Source organism: Leptinotarsa decemlineata, unplaced genomic scaffold, assembly GCF_025532065.1.
Source record: "Leptinotarsa decemlineata unplaced genomic scaffold, Ldec_3_MD MMD2_tig00026328_RagTag_RagTag, whole genome shotgun sequence".
Taxonomy (NCBI): domain Eukaryota; kingdom Metazoa; phylum Arthropoda; class Insecta; order Coleoptera; family Chrysomelidae; genus Leptinotarsa; species Leptinotarsa decemlineata.
The window spans coordinates 20155023-20176923 of NW_027412688.1; the positions used below are offsets into that span (position 1 = coordinate 20155023).

General features: G+C 33.8%; 1 protein-coding gene across 1 annotated transcript in view; it reads left to right on the plus strand.

The window, feature by feature from the left end:
- LOC111518176 (uncharacterized) overlaps positions 1-21901 on the plus strand; it is a 23440-nt gene continuing 1539 nt past the window's right edge. The window contains exons 1-5 of the mRNA XM_074182300.1: positions 1-386; positions 439-576; positions 630-794; positions 13443-14111; positions 18993-19113. Coding sequence (XP_074038401.1) covers positions 267-386; positions 439-576; positions 630-794; positions 13443-14111; positions 18993-19113 — 1213 coding nt within the window. The 5' untranslated portion in view covers positions 1-266. The remainder of the gene's footprint in view (positions 387-438; positions 577-629; positions 795-13442; positions 14112-18992; positions 19114-21901) is intronic.

Sequence of the window (21901 nt, forward strand, 5' to 3'; positions counted from 1 at the left end):
AAACAAAGAAGAAGAGCCGTATCTTCAGTGCTTTAACCACACTTTAACTTCTATTAATGTTATTTTTATATAGTTATTTTGTATTTTTCTTTTCTGTATTTGTGTTGTGTTGAAAACTTCTAAGTATTTACTCTATGAAAAAAAATATGAGCACACCAACTACAATTACCAGCCCATACATAAAATAAAAACCTCCAAAAATTGAGATGAACAGAATATAAGGGTTTGGCATATTCATATCTGGATATTCTCAAATTTATAGAAAAATGTCAACTTCATCTATGGATCGCCTTAAGTCTCGAAAAAATTCTAAAGATAGAGAAAAACGAAAATCTCAAACTGGTTCAACGGAACCTAATTCTAATGATAAGGGACACTCCTCAAAAGTACCTAGGTAATATGTTTTCTAAGAGATCTTATCTGTAAAAAATGTTTCAGGATTCCAGGCAATATGCTGGCATTGGTCCCGAGTCTATATGTTTATATGCAGAACAGTCCTCATATGAACATTTGTCTGATGAGATTTGTAATACCTTAGCAGAAGATATCAATTATAAATTACGGTATATTATTCATGTTAGAACTTTGCTCGAGAAGTAAAACTGCATTTGACAAAATATTTTTTACAGGAGGCTCTGTTGAAATCTAGGTTATGTGGAAGAGATGTTATTATATCCCAGGATATTGACGAAACATTTGAAAATTTGTCTATAGAGAAAGTGTATGGAGCCCCTTCAAGTCTGAATTGGGTACCTTCTGGTGATGTTGGTGATCAAAATTTTCTTTATCTGAATGTAAGTACCACCAAAGTTTGAAATGCACCTTATTTGAAAATAGAAATAGTACTGTTACTGACAAATTATTCATTTGTGTTTGCAAAATTAAAAAAATGTGGTTGTCATTGCCATGTTTAAATTTTGATTTAGATGAAGTACTGTGTTTAATTGATAATTACATTTATTGAGTAGGAATCAATAGTATACAAATATTAAAAAAGGTATAGAGTTACTTATTTTCAAATTGATTACTTCCTTCCTTTCTTTGGAAGATTCCCACATTTTTTTGTAACAAGATGGAGTAGTAGAAAGCCAAAAACTTTCTTTCCCAAAAATTAATCACTCCTAAAAATATAACCCCTTCAATTCAATTAAAAAAGGTATACTTGACAGGTAATTTCATCATCTTAATTCATTAAATCATTTCATTATTGCTATTTTATGGAAACATAACCTACATCATATAATAGTACCAAAGATGGTTTTGACAGTCTTGAAAAATTGAAATTGTAGGAAAAAATACATCAGAAAGTGAAGCTTGATCATAAGCGAACTTCAATAAGTTACTTTTGAACACGTTCAACAAACATTTTGATTTTCTATTTGGTTATTCATTGAATTTTATAAAACCATTGAAAAAAAGTGAATTCATCTCACTTCCAATTTTTTTCCTGGCCGCATGCACAATGTTGATGAACTTTATTGACAGTGATATTGACAGTACGGTTCTTTTACCCGAGATCAATTTCTCAGTACCAAGAAGTGAAGGTCGACACAATCTAAAATTCTATTGTGAAGCATCACTCACAAATATTATGCTACGGTCACCATTGAATTTTATGTGCAGTAGCTTCAATAAAATCTGCGACATTCATTTCAACTCTCTGAACACCTTGGTATCTTGTATCCACAATCACTTTCAATAATACTATAAATAACTTTTGTGTCACTTTGTATCAGTACTGTTAAATTGCATGATTTGTAACTTTTTGTATTATATACTCAATTTTCCATTCCTCTTTTGAAATTTTACTTATACAAATATTTTATATATACTTTGTTTCAGCATTTACTTTTATACATTTTTATATTCTATTATTTTTAATATTTATTACCTATATACTCTGTAATAATAGCATTTCCTGTAACTGGATACTCCTGTTGGAAATAAATCGTTTTTTTTTTGATAGATGTACGAAAATAAGTTAGCACGAATTATATCGCCCGTTCCCATGTGAACCGCTGACCATGCTGAAGCAGAATCTCGCGATTCTGGGAAACTGATGTGCAAGCATTCTTATCTTCATGGGAAGAATACTTTTGAAATTCAGTTATAATTTTGCTCTCATACTGTTAACATCAATTTTTGTTAATAAAATTAATTTTTAAAAAAGGACTTTGACATCCGAAAGTTATATTTGGCGCAGTCGGTAGGATACTCGAAATTGAACGTATCGAACGTGCAGTTTTCGTTTCAACGATTTATCGGGTATCGAACTTGTTGTTTTGTCTTGTGGAGGTGTTTGTGAAGGAGTGGCTCTTCAAACCTCAAGAAACCCAATCCATCGTGGACCTTTAGCTACCCTCAACAGGCAGATCATCGGGGAGTGGAACAGAATCGTCCAGTCTCGCAAGGAAGTCTTTCTGGAAATCAAAAATCGAGGAACCAGTCGTCTACCTTATAAAGTATGCTCAAAGTTCTTACAATTTTAATGTAAGTCGTAATTTTTAAATGTCTATTGATAACTTATCTCAAATTCTTGGAAAGTTAAATTTGAATAACGAAAACCCTTCAGCTGACTCTTCAGTTTCTTTGCCTAATTCTTCTAGTAGTTCAAATATAATAATGGCTAATCAATTCAACTCAGAATACCTTAGGTGTGTGCCTGAATTCGACGGCAACCCTAATGATTTAAATAGATATCTAGCAGTTTGTGATTCAATAATTAATACTTTTTATAATGTGGCTGAGCCGACAAGTTTTCAAAATGTTTATTTGCTGAACTGTCTCATTTCAAAATTATCAGGCAATGCTAAAGTAGTAGCCAATATACAGAATGTTTCAAATTGGAGAGAACTCAAGGATACATTAACCAGAAACTTTGCCGATCAAAGGGATGAAACTTGCCTAAACAGAGACATGGTTATGCTTAGGCAATCCCCTAATGAAAAGCCTCAACAGTTCTATGATAGGTGTTTAAATATATTGAACCTATTGTGCAATTATATCGACGTTCACGAAATCACACAAGAATCTAAAAGGTGTAAAAGAGATTTATATAGCAATTTGGCATTGAAAACCTTTCTTTCTGGGCTCAAGGAACCCTTGGGTACTACAATACGTTGTATGCAACCCAAATCTCTCAGTGAAGCATTGCAGTTTGTTTTACAGGAAGACAATGTACATTACTTCCAAAATTTCTCAAATAAGAATACATTTAGACCAAACTTTCAACCTTCTAGAACACCAATTCAGATCAGACAGCCAAATTCTTCTCCTGCCAATAATTATAGTACACCAAATAACTTTTTCAGACAGCAAAATCAATTTCCTTCACAACCAATACCAATTCAGCCACGAGCACCAAGCCAACCCCAAAAATTGTTTACCAACGCGCAAGTTTTTAGACAACCATTTCAAAACAGAAATGTTTTCAGGCCCAATCAGAATCAGAACTTCTCAAAACCTACACCCATGAGTGTATCCACCAGAAATACATATCAAACAAATAAACCAGTACCAATGAGTGTTTCGACAAGAAACGCCCCTAATTATCGATCAGGTCCCTCAAACTCATTTCAAAACCAACCCCAAAGAAATTTTATATCAGAGGAATTATTTAATACGGTAGTTAGTGACACTCAAAATGAACCAAATTATAGCGAACACGAATATTACGCTGAAGAAGATTATAACGAACATTATGACGAATTTCTATACTGCGAAAATGAAAATCAGGAAAGTAACTTTGACAATTCCGAGGTAAATTTTCAGGAAATGCCAACCACGAACAATCAAACCTAGTTCCGCAAATCATTTCTTTCAATAATTCTAGTTCTAGCGAATTATCATATATAACATTTCCGGAATATGACGCAAAATTTCTCATTGATTCAGGCTCCACGAAATCTTTTATAGATCCAGAAATTGCTCAAAAACTGTTTCCAAATCTAATTAAATACGACCCGTTTATTGTTTCCACAGTTTTCCAAAAATCAGCTCATAAATATAGCGCATCTATGCCCGCTTCAAAATTATTCAATTTGCCACAACAAAAACATTTAAAATTTTTCCTTTTCAAATTTCATGACATTTTCAAAGGATTAATTGGCCTTGACAATTTAAAACTTTTACAAGCTAACCTAGATTTTGGTAATGGCTATCTTATCACTCCTTATGCGAAAATAAAACTGAAGTTTCAAAAAACAAAAAGCGATCTCAATTTAATTACGATTGCTCCAAGATCTGAGCAAGTGATACAGGTCAAAACATCAATTCAGAATGGTGAAATAATAATACCTCACCAACGCTTCCATAATTGTGAATTGCCAGAGTGTCTTACTGTTGCAAATAAAGGTAGAGCTCTCACTACAATTTTGAACAACACCACCAAACCAGTAACCCTGAATTTTTCAGAACCAATCGCCGTTGAAAAATTTGATAAGAACGAAATTCAAAAAATCGATTTTCATAATTTTGATGATTCCCCTAAGCAAAATTTAGATTTTTCAAAAATTCGATGTGACCATTTGAATGACGAGGAAAGATCTAAGATACTTTCGCTGTGCAAAGAATTCTCTGACATATTTTATTATGAAAATACCCCGCTGACTTTTACGAGCCGTGTAAAGCACCAAATTAGAACATCTGATGAAATACCGGTGTATACAAAATCATACCGGTACCCATTCATACACAAGCAAGAAGTCGAAAATCAGATCAAAAAAATGCTCGACCAGAAAATTATTCGGCCAAGCAATTCTCCTTGGTCATCGCCTATTTGGGTGGTACCCAAAAAGGTCGATGCTTCTGGGAAGCAAAAATGGAGGGTTGTTGTTGACTATCGCAAGCTCAATGAGAAAACGATAGATGACAAATACCCTTTACCTAACATCACAGATCTTCTGGACAAACTGGGAAAATGCCAGTATTTCACAACACTCGACCTGGCCAGTGGCTTCCATCAAATTGAAATGGAAGAGGACGATATTGAAAAAACAGCTTTCAATACGGAACATGGCCATTATGAGTACCTGAGAATGCCATTTGGTTTGAAAAACGCGCCAGCTACCTTTCAGCGCGTAATGGATAATATCCTTCGTGGTATCCAGAACGAAAAGTGCTTGGTATACCTCGACGATATTATTATCTTCTCGACTTCTCTCCAAGAACACCTTGAGAGCCTTAAATCTGTCTTCAACAGGCTGAGAAGCTCAAACTTCAAAATTCAGCTGGATAAATCGGAATTCCTACGAAAGGAAGTAGCCTATCTGGGACACGTCGTGACTCCCGAAGGTGTCAAGCCGAATCCAGATAAAATCACAGCCATCAAAAATTTCCCCGTCCCAAAAACCACCAAACAGATCAAAGGATTCTTGGGTTTGTTAGGTTACTATCGACGCTTTATCAATAATTTCGCTAGACTAACGAAACCATTAACCAAATGCCTGAAGAAAGGCGCAAAAATTGAACATAATGCAGAGTTTTTGGAATGTTTCAATACCTGCAAAAACCTGTTAATCAATGATCCGATTTTGCAGTACCCCGACTTTTCTAAACCTTTTAATCTCACCACGGACGCAAGTAAATTCGCCCTAGGAGCTGTCCTTTCTCAAGGCCCTATAGGCCAAGACCTTCCAGTTGCATACGCATCTCGGACCCTGAATGACTCTGAGCAAAATTACTCAGTCATTGAGAAAGAGCTTCTCGCGATCGTATGGGCTACCAAATACTTCCGCCCATATCTCTTTGGACGAAAGTTCAATATAGTCACTGACCACAAACCCCTTCAGTGGTTATTCTCTCTGAAGGACCCCAACTCAAAATTGCTGAGATGGCGGATCAAACTAGAGGAATACGATTATACCATAATCTACAAAAAAGGCAAGTTGAACACCAACGCCGATGCTTTATCCCGTGTCGAAATCCACACTAAGGACACCAAAACCTTTTGGGAGGAATTGGATGACATACTAGACGAATCACAACGTCTAACAAATCAAGGTGTCACTTTCAGTGGTCAAGGAAACCCAGTAAGTCGTTGCCTTGAAACCCCGGATTATCAACCCTCTTCCGATATTTTGATTATTGGAGAACCCAACCTGGACACTGAATATTCTCCCATCATGATTCCTCCTAACGAAGAACATGTAAATAATACGGACAACGAGTTACCTCCGAAAAGTCACACAGAAAATGACAATCTTTCTTTACAAGTTCAACCTGATACCGAACGTACAGGAGATGAACCCCTACCAGAACCCAGAATACACGAAGACAATGAATTACCTTCCACAGGTAATGGAAGAAATGACATTTCTTCACCATTGCAACCTAATATCGAACAAATAGAAGATGAACCCCTACCAGAACGCGAAAACCTTGAAGATGACACCATTCACTCAAATGCTGAACAGAACCCTGTTGTAACAATTCCAATAGCGCAGTGTGCCGTGAACCTAGGGCTCAATCAGTTGATTGTAAGCTCAGTTCTCCATTCTCCGGCCAAACCTAAAACTACCATTCTGTTCGAGAAAAAGATGAGAATTCATGTACAAATATCGCAAAATAATACAGAAAACGATATTTTGAATTTTATCAAAGAATATGTCGCCCCAGGAGTGCAGTACCATGTCTATTTTGAAAACCCCGAACTTTATGAACCATTTTCGGCAACAATTCAAAAATATTTCAAGTGGCCCTCTATAAAATTCAAAAGGTGTACCAAAAAGCTTCTGGACGTTACAAAAAAAGAAGACGTTCAAGAAATTATCAAAAACCACCATGAAGGTAAGTCAAACCACCGCGGTGTTGACGAAACTTTCGCAAGAATTAAGGAAAAACATTACTGGCCGAACATAAAAGAAACCATTCAAACATATATTAATCAATGCCTTATTTGCCAACAAAGCAAATATGAGCGAAACCCCATCAAAATGAAGCTCAACATCACCCCTACAGCAACCAAACCTTTCGAAATCGTACATATGGATACATTCACTATCGAAAGTAGAAAATTCCTCACAATCATAGACAGTTTTTCAAAGTACGCACAGGCATACCTAGTCAACTCCTTGACAGGTACGGAAATAGCCGACAACCTCATTCAATTTTTTTCTCATCATGGTATCCCCAAACGAATTATCGTTGACAACGGTACCGAATTCAATAACTTTCTCATTTCGGAACTCCTGGCTTTACACAAAGTCGAAGTTCATTTCACATCACCACACCATCCTCAATCCAATGGAATGATAGAACGGTTCCATTCTACCATTCTAGAACACATTCGTCTACTCAACACTAGAGGATTTTTGAAAACCCCTCCAAAAATGAAAATGTTGTACGCAATTTTGGCATACAACCACTCTATACATTCGGTCACAAAACTCAAGCCAATTGACATCATAAGTGGTCACATTTCAACCAATGATCCTTTCAATATTGATATTGATCGGAAATTACTAAATGATTACACCAATGATCACAAGGAACGATCGAAACTCCTCTATTCCAAAATAAACTCGGATCTAATAAAGCAAAAGGAAAAGATAGTAGAACGAGAAAATAAAAAACGCGATGATCCCATTGTATTCAAAACCAAACAAAAAGTTTACGTGAAAAAACATATTAGGCAGAAGGATGCAAATAAATTTCAAAAACCAACTCAAATCAAAACGGTCGATCATACAATGAAAACAGTTTCTACAGAAAACCAACAAAAAATTCACATGGACAATTTAAAACGTCCCCTCAAAAAATACCCATCTCCCATTAAAAATTGATTAATTTTTCAGATTATCTGGAACTCTCGGACTCCAGGAAAATATATCTAAACAAAACCTAAAGAACAATCCAGGACTTATTCCTCTCAAACTTGGAACAGCCAAAGTCGAAACGCACGCATATTCACTTATTCATTATTATGATTTAAATCCAATAATCGTGGAGGTAAATAAACTGAAATTCCATTCAAAAAATGTAAGGACACTTGTAGGCAGTCACAAAGACTACTCATGGGACACATCTAACTATTTAAAAATATTAGAATTTTCGGAAAAGGAGGTGACTGATAGACTCAACAATATTTTACCACATCCACTTAGAACAAAGCGCGGTCTTATAAACGGAATTGGATCCATTTTCAAGTCGATCACAGGAAATTTAGATTCCAACGATGGTGAAAAATATGACCGCCTGATCAAAGAATTACAAGATAATCAAAATAATCTAGTAACGAATATCAAGAAGCAAAACTCACTCTCAATCTCATTAATTGATCAGTTCAATAGTACAGTTCAGCAAGTGAAACATAACGAAAGGCTTTTGGAATCAAAAATTAATCAAATAGCGAAAATTGTTGAAAATCAAACGTATAAAGAAAACTCTATGTTTATTAAAGACATCTTGAATCAGATAATCAATACATTTGAAATCATAAATTCAATTTTGCAAGATGTTGAAAACTCAATACAATTTTCTAGACTGAACATTCTTCATCCTAGTATTATAAAAACAAAAGATTTGTTCAAAGAACTGCAAAAATTGAATAAAATTGTTGAGAAAGACCAACTACCAATTGAAATAAGTTTCGAGAATACTTTGCTTTATGAAAAAATTATTAGCCTCAAAAGCTATATATCAAATTTCAGAATAACCTATATCTTGCATATTCCAATTACCCATCCATCAAATTTCGATTACTATCACCTATTTTCTATTCCGATATTAACTAAGGGTCAGTTTAAGGCTGTTATACCTCAAAACAAATATTTGTCAAAAAACGAAAAATTGTATGCATTCTTGAGCGATCCTTGTTTGGAGATCTCCCATCGAACCTATATCTGCCCATCCGCCAACATCAGAGAGCTGACAGAAGACAATCCATGCGAAATCCAGCTACTCAATGTCCAGAACACCTCCACTTGTAAGCAGACTGTCATACATTTATCGAGACCAGCCATTAGACAACTAGATAACTCAAACAAATGGGTTGTCCTCCTACCGGCTCAACAAACTACCAAACTCAAGTGCCAAAACCAGAACGAAATCGAGAACCTACTACCTGGAAGTTATCTATTCGACATTCCAATTGGATGCCAGTTATCCTGTGGCAACCAAATCATCACCAACGATCACCAAGTTACCAATAGTGAACCAATCATCTTACCAGACTTGGAAGAAGGGAAGCCAGAGCCACCCAAATCAATAGGGATCCAACTTGATGACCTGAACCTGGACGAACTTCATTCAATAAAAACTGCAATAATGGAAAACGAACCGATTATATCTTTCAAAGACGTAGCACATATCCCAAGTTTTTGGACGATGTTTATCTACTTGGTCCTAGTATCAATCTGTTTGTACCTACTGCACAAGAAGATTGGCTTCAGAGGGTGCAAAACCAATGGACCATCCAAACCAAGTCAAGATATCGAGATGTCTAGGGTTCAACTTCCTCGCTGACCCTCCTACGTTGAATCTTCGGGGGGAGGAATTATATCGCCCGTTCCCATGTGAACCGCTGACCATGCTGAAGCAGAATCTCGCGATTCTGGGAAACTGATGTGCAAGCATTCTTATCTTCATGGGAAGAATACTTTTGAAATTCAGTTATAATTTTGCTCTCATACTGTTAACATCAATTTTTGTTAATAAAATTAATTTTTAAAAAAGGACTTTGACATCCGAAAGTTATATTTCACGTTATTGATTTATTATATCAATAAAAAATCGTAGTACAATATTGCAACCGGTTTTTTTTACTGAAATCCACTGTAATGTAGATAACATTGTGCTAATTGTATTTCTTGCTTTTTCAAAAAACGAAGGGTACTGAATTATTTTAAGAAGTTTCATTTAATATTTTTCTCTTGATCTTTGAAAGATATACAGGGTGAGTCAGAATAAGACCGACAAACTCCGACTACAGATTCCTCACCTCATTTTGAGATGAAAAGTTTGTATCAAGGTATGTTCTAAAATGTATCCCTCTATACAGGGTGTCAAAAGTACGAAAAAAAATTAGATTTATTTATTTTTCTCTAAAACTCCTGGAGAGAAAAATTCAAACTTGATGCACTAATCAAGGTTTATCAACGTGATAATTTAAAGTTATAATTTTTAATTTTCGTTAACTAATGGCATAGTTACGATGGTATGTAGTCATAATTTCCCACATATTTTCTTTGGATAACTGAACTAACAAATGAGCATTTGACATAAGTTAGTGTCATCGATACTCAACCTAAAAGTCATAACATTCCATTTGCCCAAAAGTGAAGCTTTCTGAGATATTTGCGAAAAACTGAAGATATTTCCTTCGAAGACATAACATCCTGTGTGTAATAATCATATAATGCAACTTCCTTATAACATATAGGAATAATTGTCAACCTTCAGGACATTTTTAATGTTGGGAGTGTTCAGAACATAGTACAGGTAAGTCAGAATGATACCGACAAACTCCGTTTTTTTTATTTGTCATTTTATTTGAAATACTTGATTTCGTAAATTCACCGATATGTGACCATACATTTTTGCATAATCACTTTGAAAAATCAACTGACAAATCCAGCCTCAAATTTCAATACACCTGTTAGATGAGAGTTAAAGCCTAGAATAATATTTGCGAAAAACTGAAAATAAGTACTCTTAATTTGTTAAATTTTATGTTGGAGTGTCATTATCAAAGTCATTTCATACTGAATTATTAAAAAGAATATTTTCCAATCATCATGTTTTTTGAAGAAAAACAATTATTGTGTATCATTATCTACTCAAATGATAGAAACGGTTAATAGGGTATACTACATAGAAACAAAAAAAGTCTTAAAGTAAATGTTCAAATGAACCACCATTTTGTTCGATAGACAACTGGCATCTCCGTACCATTGACTGTCGCACGCTTTGGAATATTTTTGGTGTATCATGTATTAATGTACATGCTGCTGAAATTCTTGCCGTTAAATCGTAAACAGATTCTACAGGAGTCGAATACACCAGGTATTTTAGGTATTCCCACAAAAAAAGTCTAGTGATGTTAAATCCGGAGAACGTGCAGGCCAGTGTATGGGACCACATCTAACTATCCGCCAATCATGGAATGTTTCATCAAGAAATTGACGAATGACTCGTTGAAAATGGGCCGGTGCTCCGTCATATTGAAACCACATCCTTTCACGAATTAATAGAGCTAATTCTTCAAGTAGCTCAGGTAAAACATGTTCGAAGAAACTCGGTAGTTCTGTCCATTCAAACAGGGAGGAAGAAGAAATGGTCCAACGATATGATTTTCGATAATTCCTACCCAAATATTGACTGGAAACTTCTGTTCATCCCATAAATGGCTATTCCTACTATTGAAATACCCTTCTCTTGTGAAACTTGCCTCATTCGTGAATAAAACATATCTGGAAAAGTCGTTTGCTTCTTCATACATCCTCAAAAACCATTCATAAAATAATTTACGAGGACCATAATCACCAGCATCTAGGGCCATCACCTTCTGCAGGCGAAATGGGAACAATAGTTGTTCACGTGTTACCAGACTTACTGTTGATTATGACACTTGTAAACTATACGAAATGGCCCGAGTGGTCGTAGAAAGATCTGTTGCTAATTGATAAAGAATTTGTTTTTCCGTAACATTATCTCTTGTTCTATTCGTACCACTATGAATTTAAAGGACCCCGTTTCCTTCAATCGTCGATGCACAGCAATAAAAGTAGTGAAATGTGGATGAAGTATGTTTGGATATCCATTTTGATATAATGCAGCAGTGACTCTGGCATTTCCCCCTGTTTCATCATTAACGAAATGAATATCTACATATTCTTTGAATAAATAATCCATTTTGACACGATCTTCACTGACTGAAAAGATGACATCAATACAAACTTGTTTGAGGTACTGTCAATCATATCTAATGTAAGTATCAATATATGAGTTTGTTTCTACCACGAATGATGACGGTCTAATTCAGACTGATCCGAACCATTTTTTCAGTTCTTCCATTAGCTTCAGCTTTTAACTTCTGAGGATGATTACTAAGACAATTGACTATACTGTTCCTAAATTATTTTTTTCGATTCGTGATAACTAATTGTAAAATCGAACTTTCCAGACTAGTTTGTATGCCAATGGTCAATGCATAAAAATACACGAATTTTTTAATCTTTTTCTTCTTCAAAACCATATGCTGAATGGAATAATTTTCCTCGATAAACTAATTTGAAAAGGCTCTAAAAACGATACTCCAACATAAAATTCAAAAAATCAAGAGTACTTATTCTTAGGATTTCCTCAATAATTGGGTTCAGATCTAAACTCTTATTTGAGTGGAGTACTATGAATTTAAAGTTGGGTTTGTTTTTCAGTTGACATGTCAAAACAATCATATGCAAGAAAGTATAGTAGCATATCAGTGAATCTACGTCATTAATTCGACCAAATAATATAATGAATGAAAAAATGGAATTGTCGGCGTCATTCTGACTGGCCAAATTATGTTTTCGATTTTGCCTACATTAAAAAATGTTCTGAAAGTTGACAAATATTCAGATATGTTGTAAGAAATTAGCATTATGCGATTATTGCACATAGGAAATTACATTGATACTCAGGATATATCTTCAGATTTTCTCAATTATCTCAGAAACCTTTAGACGCATAGAATGTTACGACTTTTAGGCTGACGATCGATGAGCCTAACTTATGTCAAACGCTCATTTATCAATTCAGTTGTCTAAAGAAAATTTGTTCAAATAATATAACAAATAAAAAAAAACGGAGTTTGTCGATCTCATTCTGACTTATCTGGACTATGTTATGAATACTCCCAACATTAAAAAAACGTTCTGGAGGTTGACAATCATTCCTATGTTATGAGAAAGTTGCATCATGTGATTATTGCACACAGAATGTTATATCTCTTCTCAGGACATATCTTCAGTTTTTCGCAAATATATCAGAAACCTTCACTTTTAGGGAAATGGAATGTTATGACTTTTAGGTTGAGTATCGATGACACTAACTTATGTTAAATGCTCATTTGTTAGTTCAGTTGTCTAAAAAAAATATGAGGGGAAAATATGACCATTTACCATCGTAACTACGCCACTGGTTTACGAAAATTAAAAATTATAACTTCAAATTATCACGTTGATAAACCTTGATTAGTGCATCAAGTTTGCATTTTTTGCTCCAGGAATTTTAGAGAAAAAAATCTAAATTTTTTTCGTACTTTTCACACCCTGTATCTCAGAGGCGATTCATTTTAGGACATACCTTGATAGAAACTTTTCATCTCAAAATGAGGTGAGGAATCCGTAGTCGGAGTTTGTCGGACTTATTCTGACTCAGCCTGTATATTTGAAGCTTCTTCAGTGAGTTTATGCTTATGACAGTAAATCATATTTATTATTCCTAGTATTATTAATTTTTAGGATACCGAAATCAATATGATAGAACTAGCAGAAGCAGAAAACACATATGCCCAACACGGACACGTAATGCTGACAAAAAAGTGGTTTCCAGATCCTGACCTCCTGGAGCCCAGCCAAGCACTACGAAATTACTTCGTTACTGTTTGTGAAACTGTGATAAGCAATGATGAGGAATTAAGATGGATGGCATTGAAAGACATAAGCGAGAATCCTCGGATAGGTCCAATAACAGATTGGTTCTACAATTTTGGATACTTGTTACTCATGAAAGATATAACCTATGATTCTTTTACACTTTGTGCATTAGATTTAATCGAAACATTAGAGAACAGCCCTCTGAGCAGCAGTACTGTTTCAGTCAAACAGTTAAAGTTACTAGTCAGACTGTTACTGCAAAGACTTTTATTATCCTCAACTTCAAGGGCTATCCTGAGGAAAATGTGCTCTACTCTTGCTGTTTTGTGTTTGAGGATATCATTAAAAGAAATGACTATTGCTAAAATTAATCAGAAGTTGGATGGCCTGCCACAGGATAAGATTTTAGCTGTAGTAATGATCATATACTTCCTTGGGAGTGAAGCCATTGAGAAGATATTTATTCCTAATGTCATTTACTTTTTGAACATCTTAGGAACAGAACATGATTTTGAGATGATATACATAATATTGGTAAGTAAATTGATGGATGTAGCTGTTATTACGTGGTAGGAAATCATCATGAAAAATGAGAATTGAAACTTTGTTTTTTACCACTTTTATTTGTAACGTTACTGCATTTTCGTCTTATAAGGACATTTTCAAGCTTATACAATCAACTAAAAATGATTGATTACATTAGCCCTCATATAACACCACTGTAAGTAATAACAGAGGTACTTAACTTAATTGAGTATCTGAATTTTGTTTACCTGTGACAATGTGGATACGCTAATTTGAAAATCGGTGAGTAAACTAAATCGATTTGATCATTTAATAGGTTGCAACCGCAATGTTTATGTTAATGGATTTCCAAGGATTCCAAATAATTGAGTTTGCAACCCTTCCTTGCATAGTGCACGATTTCTGTATCATTTAGATTCGGGAAGTTGTGGTTGCATCCCAAGGAATGGTTTGAAAACGTCGAATCATTTTTACCTAGTCTGAAGAAACTTTCATCTTCAGTATACCATTTCAACGCAGACACAATCCAGAAATTAGTCTTAATTTCTATTGCAGATTAATATACCCCCAGATCAAACAATCAGAAATCAAGAAATGGGTGACTCTCAACATGTTTTGGTAAAAGAACAGATATAATTGCGGGTTTCTTCAGAAAAAACAATGTGGAAGTGGCATACAGGCCACATGCCAGGTTATCTTATTTCCTTTTCAATGCCAAAGATAAAGTAGACAAGTTGGAGAAATCTAGAGTTTATAAGCTCAAGTGTCCGGAGTGTAATAGTGTTTATGTGGGCAATGTGGTCGAAATTTCTCAAAACGGTATGCTGAACATGAAAGGTCCTTCAGACTAGTTAAAAATGATTTGACGTTTTCAAACCATTCCTTGGGATGCAACCACAAGTTCCCGAATTTAAACAATACGAAAATTTTGAACTGTGCAAGGAAGGGTTGCAAACTCAATTAATTGAAATCCTTGGAAATTTACAAGCATAAATATTGCGGGTGCAACCTGTTAAATGATCAAATCGATTTGGTTTACTCACCGGTTTTCAAATTAGCATATTCACATTGTCACAGGTAAACAAAATTCAGGTACTCAATTAAGTTAAGTACCTCTGTTATTACCTTTATTACCTACAGTGGTGTTATATAAGGGCTAATGTAATCATTTTTAGTTTAATGTATAAGTTTGAAAATGTCCTTATAGGACGAAACTGTAGTAGCGTTAGTTACAAATAAAAGTGGTAAAAACATAGAAAGTTTCAAGTCTAATATTGGTAAGACTTTCATTTCAATTGTAGGTATTCAAAGAAACAAATTCCCAATCATTTGTTACAAAAAATAAAAAGGAGGTTTTTGTCAAAATTAACAAAAACTCCCTGTAAACTCTTGAACACTGTGTACAACTTTTTTCAAGCACTTGACATGAATAATCTTTCCATGTATTTCTTATTTAATTAAAACTTCATCAGTTTCAAACATATTTCTAATACTTAATTTTAAAGCATATTTATAATACTTGAAGAATATTTCTCAACATTTCTTTTTGTAACTAGTGTGACTACTCTTTACATATTTCTATGAATGAACCAAATATCTAACTATTCAGCACATCAGAATATAATTACTCCTAGTCAACAAGATTTTTGTTCAAATTTTATTCCACTAAAACAGTGTTCATAGAATTAACCTAATACATTCATGGAAACATCAACTCAAACAAACTAATGATAATTTTCACGAAAATAGCCGCTCATTCTATACAATAAATTCCGGATTTTCTAAATTAAAGCTGAAAGCAATAGGCATTCGTGGACCCAGCCAATCTTGGATTGAATTTTATATGAATGGTACTAAATCTTCATATAGAACACAAAGTATCGGATGAAAATAGCGCCTTGACAACTTCACAAGGCAGACTACTGGGACTATTATTCTTCCTGAATGATTTACCTTATTACATCACAGATGCACAAGTATTCATCAATATAAATGACACCACTATTGTCGTATCAGCAAGTACATAGAAGAATTCAAAAATAAAATTGAATTAACTGTGAGGAAATTTGCCAAAGCTTTCTTATCGAGCTCTAATGAACCACCAAATGTATAATTCAATATTACTGACAACGAATTGTCGAGGTCACAAATAACCAAATTCCTTGACATCTGTTTAAAAAAAAATCTGTTTTTCCGTTAATCAACTGTCGCCCCCATACGAACGACAACTCTCAGAAGTTGAGAAACTTGTGCGAGCTAAGGACTAACGAGGTCTTCCCTTTCAACGTGTGATTCCTAACATAGAGCTGGACTCCAGATTAAAATTCTCCCCTATGCTCGTGTGATGAATTGAGCAAACTATATTTTGCTTTCATCACTTTGAAACATAATTTTCATAGAAGCTACCTGATCACATGCTTTAGTATAAATACGGCAGGATGAGTTGTAGCATTAGTGTATGGGAAAGGGCCACCGAAATATGTAAAAAAAAATAGTTATTTGGAAAGCTATAGGAATACTTTTAAAGAAAATGGAAGGCTTCACTTTCTATTTGAAGAAAAAAGTTGGTAGCGCCCTCTCGGCGACGAGCGATGCAACACTATTTTTTCTTATCAAAAATCATACTTTTTTACATAAACTGACCGATCTTGATATCTTGTTCCCTTGAAATGTTTAGTGGGGGGGGGGGACTATTTAGGGCACTCTATTTTTTTTTTTTATAAAAACGGAAATGTACACAATCACGACACTAGGAGAAAGAACACTTGTTTAGATTATATGACGAAAACATATCACAAGCAATCAACATTTTATTATGGGGGCTACCTCTATAATGTGCTATTTAATAACCTGAAATAAAAAAATACCGTCATTGCATTATTTCACATTATTAGAGGCTGCTTCTATTCACTGAGCAAGTATAAAATAATAATAGTAATAATTTTTTATTATTTCCTTGTTAAAAAGTACATTGTTATACGTACAGTGACAAGGAAAACGTCTGAGGGTAGGAAACGTTACAGAGTATAATGTTTGTAGTAATCAATAATCTAAAAATATGATACATATAGGTATATACATATAATTATTTGTTTGGCTTAGATTATGTAAAAAAAATAACTATAAATAAATGAAAGTCAATTTTATCACATAGTTGTGATATTTTGTCATTAAAATATAAAAAAAACAGTTTAAAATTCGTCAAGTGTGTAGCAATTTTTTTCAATAAGTGCCTTTTTCAGTCTTGATTTGAAAATGTTAAGATTTGGTGATATTCTAATTGATTCTTCTAATTTATTAAACATTTTTGGTCCAAGATAAAGAAAACTTTTCTGATAAAGAGTTGTTCTATGGATATTGGGCATCAGTTTGCCTCTAGAGTGAGTTGGATAATTATGTTGCTGGAAAGGTGTATTATGCTTGTTTCTATAAACGTATATACACAATTCATAAATATAGAGACCAGCAACAGTTAGTATCTTGAAATTTTTAAAAGCATTTCTACATGATTCTCTCCAACCAATACCGGCAATGATTCTTACTGCATATTTTTGCAAAATAAATATTCTTTCAGCAGCAGATCCGGTACCCCAATTCAAAATTCCATATCTCAAGTGGCAGTTTATGGTCGCATAGTATAAGCTCAGTAAAATCTCTTTACTACAAAAATTAGCCATGAATCTCAGAGCATAGCAGTTTTTTCTCAATTTAATACAGAGGGTCTCAATATGAGGAGTCCATGTGAGTTTGTAGTCCAAGGTGACGCCTAACATTTTTGTAGAAGTACAAGATTCAATTGGCAGATCCCCATTTTCATGGATAACAAAATGTTCAGGCCACTTACTAATTGTGAACTTCATCATCACAGTTTTAGATGTATTGAGTGTTAAGTGATTTTTTTCTGCCCATATGTTTACTTGTTTATGTACATCCTGGGTTCTTTCCTGTAGGGTCGTTACATCAATTTCCTTCACTATGAAATTTGTGTCATCTGCATACGCTACTGTGTGAATAGTTGACAATCCTTGAAAATATTTCATCAGGTCATTTGCATATATCAAAAATAGTATAGGTCCAAGGATTGATCCCTGTGGGACACCCTGCCTAATGGTTGCCAACTGACTGAGAGTGTTTCCAACACTGACACGTTGCCCTCTATTTTCCAGGTAGGATTTCATTAAATCTAGGGCAACTCCTCTTACACCATATCTCTCCAATTTCCCTAATAGCAGGTCATGATTAACGCAATCGAAAGCTCTGGAGAAGTCTATGAACAATCCGCAAATATGGAATTTACCATCAAGTGCATTAACCACATGCTCATTGAACTCATAAAGTGCTGTTTCTGTACTTTTGTTCTTTGTGAAACTGTGTTGGTTTTCTGAAAAAAGGTTATTTGTTGTGAAGAAAGACATTAATCGATTTTTTAAATTTAGTTCAAAAATCTTGGAAATACTTGAGAGTAAGCTAATTCCCCTGTAGTTTTCATAGAGGTTTCTATCCCCTTTTTATAAATTGGTGTTACTTTTGAAATATAAATTTCAAACGTTATTAGTGATGATACATATTTTTCAGTTTTGATGAATTATGACAGCAGATGAAACTATTATTCAATTATATTTTTATGTGCTGTATATCTACTTTTTATGTGATGTGTCGCTTACGTAGAGAGTAATGTGATTTATGTCATTGTAAAAGATGAATAAAATTATTTACCGATATTATCAATATTAGAGAAGAGAAATATTTTTTCTGTTGGGAATTTTGGTTAACACATGACAGTTGGATGGGTAGAATTGGAATATCTGGCTTGAATCCTGAGATCTTTTTTTATAATTGAAGTTGCTAACTGGAGTAATATAATTTTCAAATGAATTTATTCCTTTTCAGGCTATCTATGCTGTTATATGCAAAATGGAATATAATAATAATCTCATTGAATGTTGTTTCCATGAGGTGTTTGAAAATGAACTTGTGATGTATTGGAAACCAATGACATTTGAAGTACCAGGTAATCAATTTCCTTCTAGTTACAAAGGATTTTATTAAGACTGTTTTGAATCTCAATCACAAAATTGAATTAATTGATCATCAAATAGAAATATGAAACACCAGAATGGGGCACATGGTTTCGGGAGTTAGGAACTTCATATATGAAAAACTTTCGATCAAATTTCAGACTAAAATCTAAGTATTAATTCTCATCTAATAAAATCAAAATAGTTTTGTAGCAGGTTTCTAATAATCCAATATTTTGTTGGGCATTAATCTGTAAAGACATTTCTAAATAGCAGTGAAATATAGGGATGACATCCGCAAAGTAAAATTTTCAGATTTAATACCATTAATGGCCAAGACAAGAAATAGATGAAATTTTGACATTTTTATAAAACCGGCATACAGAGACAAAATTAAGAACTATTCATATATCTTGATAGGGAGCGAAACAAAAAGCACATGAGTGCCTAATCGCACCTTGGACAGAATACAGTATAGTTATTTGCAATTTTAGAATGCCTGCATTTTTTCACTTGCACTGTTTGTTTCCCTTATTATTAGATGTTCAATCTCGTTAATCTCACAGATATTAGTTGGGCTGCATTAGAAGGTCTCCCATTTGTCGATTTAAAATATTTAGATGATAGTACGGTACCAATGTGGTCCTTATGGCACTGAATTTGAGTAGACTAATGACTAGTCGTAAACCAAAATATAGTTAGGAAATGTTTGACTGATTTGCAATTTTACAAATTTTTCAGCTACTGACAACATTTTCAATCATGAAGGCCACTACCACTTCTTACCATTTATTGAAACTCGGTGATTGCGGTGCTGTAGCCTTGTGGAATAAAATATTCTTTATGTTCTTTTCAGTTGTAGCTTATAGCTTGCAACATGGGTGAAACTGTACATATATTTGTCATCACAATTACTAAAGAATTGTTATTCCATCGTAAGACTAAGACATCTAATTCCGAATCAAATGCACAAGAATGGGCACGATGTCTTTTGAAAGTTTAAAAAATAATTAGAGATTTTTCACTAGAACATGAGTAAAAGAAAAATTTTTAGTTATTACATTTTATTATATTTTACTCAGCATATTTGTGATAATTTTATGCTACACGTCTTGTGATTACATGCCACTCAAGATGAAAGATAATCAATAATTTCAGTAAGATTTCTCAAAACAATTTTACTGAATTTTTTATCTTGCCTATTTTAACGATATGTACTTGTCAAGCTTTGTTAAAAACCCTATTTCACATGTATTGAATCAGTCATAAAAATAAGTAACTGGAATTTGATTCAAAAGACTAATCTTAGTATATTGCTCTGATATGTATGAAATGACGAGCGAAATAATAAAAAGTACTTGTTTTTTTTTTCTAGAACCTTTGACTATTCTCTTTAATCATTGTATCTCCAATGGAGAATTCCCTGATAAATATAGCTATCACTAAAGTGATACCTATATTTAAAAAAGGTGACAAAAATACCATTGACAACTACCGTCCAATATCGATAATACCAATTTTTGGTAAAATTTTTAAAATTATTTTAAAAAGCTGCTCAATTCCGTTTATTACTATGCAAAACGCTACTCAGACAGAACCGTTCCGCTGTTCAAGCGATACAAAGACTTGTGGCTGATGTAATCTAGGATTTTGAGGGTGGTCAACATACGTGGTGTCTATGTGTGACTAGAGCAAGGCCTTCGACACAGTACTATCAGACAAACTACAATTTTACGGTATACGCAGTACTGCATCGAAATTTGTCGAATTGTACTTGAATGGTAGTAGACAAGCTGTTCTTATAGATAACAGCTATTCTGAAATCGAGAACATTCATTTTGGGGTACCTCAAGGTTCTATCCTTGGCCCACTTTCATTCATTGTCTATATCAATGACATTTCATTACATGTGTCCAATCAAATGTATTTGTTATGCAGATGATTGCTCCCTTTATGCTTCTGGCAAGAAACTTGATCACTTGGAAGAAACTTCACATGATTTTTTAAAAAAAGCTGAAACATGGTTCGTTTCTAATTGCTTGAAACTCAATAAAAACAAAACTCAAAATATTGTTTTTTCAACCAACAATACGATTGCCAACAATTCAGAATTTGAACTATTTGGTAGGAGATCTTGAAAATTGAGAAATAAAACTTCCTGTTTTTATACCACTTCTATTTGTAACTGACATTACTGCAGTTTCGTCCTACAAGGACATTTTGAGTTTATTTTAATAGTTTGAAAATGTCCTTGTAGGACGAAACTGCAGTAACATTAGTTACAAATACAAGTGGTATAAAAACATATGAGGGAATCTTCCAAAGAAAGGAAGGAAGTAATCAATTTGAAAATAAGTAACTCTATACATGGATAGCGATTTTCATGTCCAAAATAATTTTCCAAAATAATCTCCAGAAAATCAATGAGTTTGTTCCAAAATACCTATTTTATTTTGATGTTTTGTGATATGATATTATTGAATATTAAGTTTTTGTTACAATACTGTATAATTTTGAGTAATTTTCGGGGTTAACAAAAAATAAAAATAACTTTGCACCAAACACTGAAAATTATTTAACTCTTCAAAAAAATTGACGGTGGTTAACAACATAGTTGTGTAATTCGTAATATTACTGGCTTTCAAAATAAACCGTCGTATACAGGATGCTGTCTATTTATCGTTTTGGCATAATTTTTTTTGTAGTCCCCATTAAAAAAAATGGGTGAAAAAATAAAACTCCACACAGATGGCCATGACTTTAAATCTAGATGTATTTTTC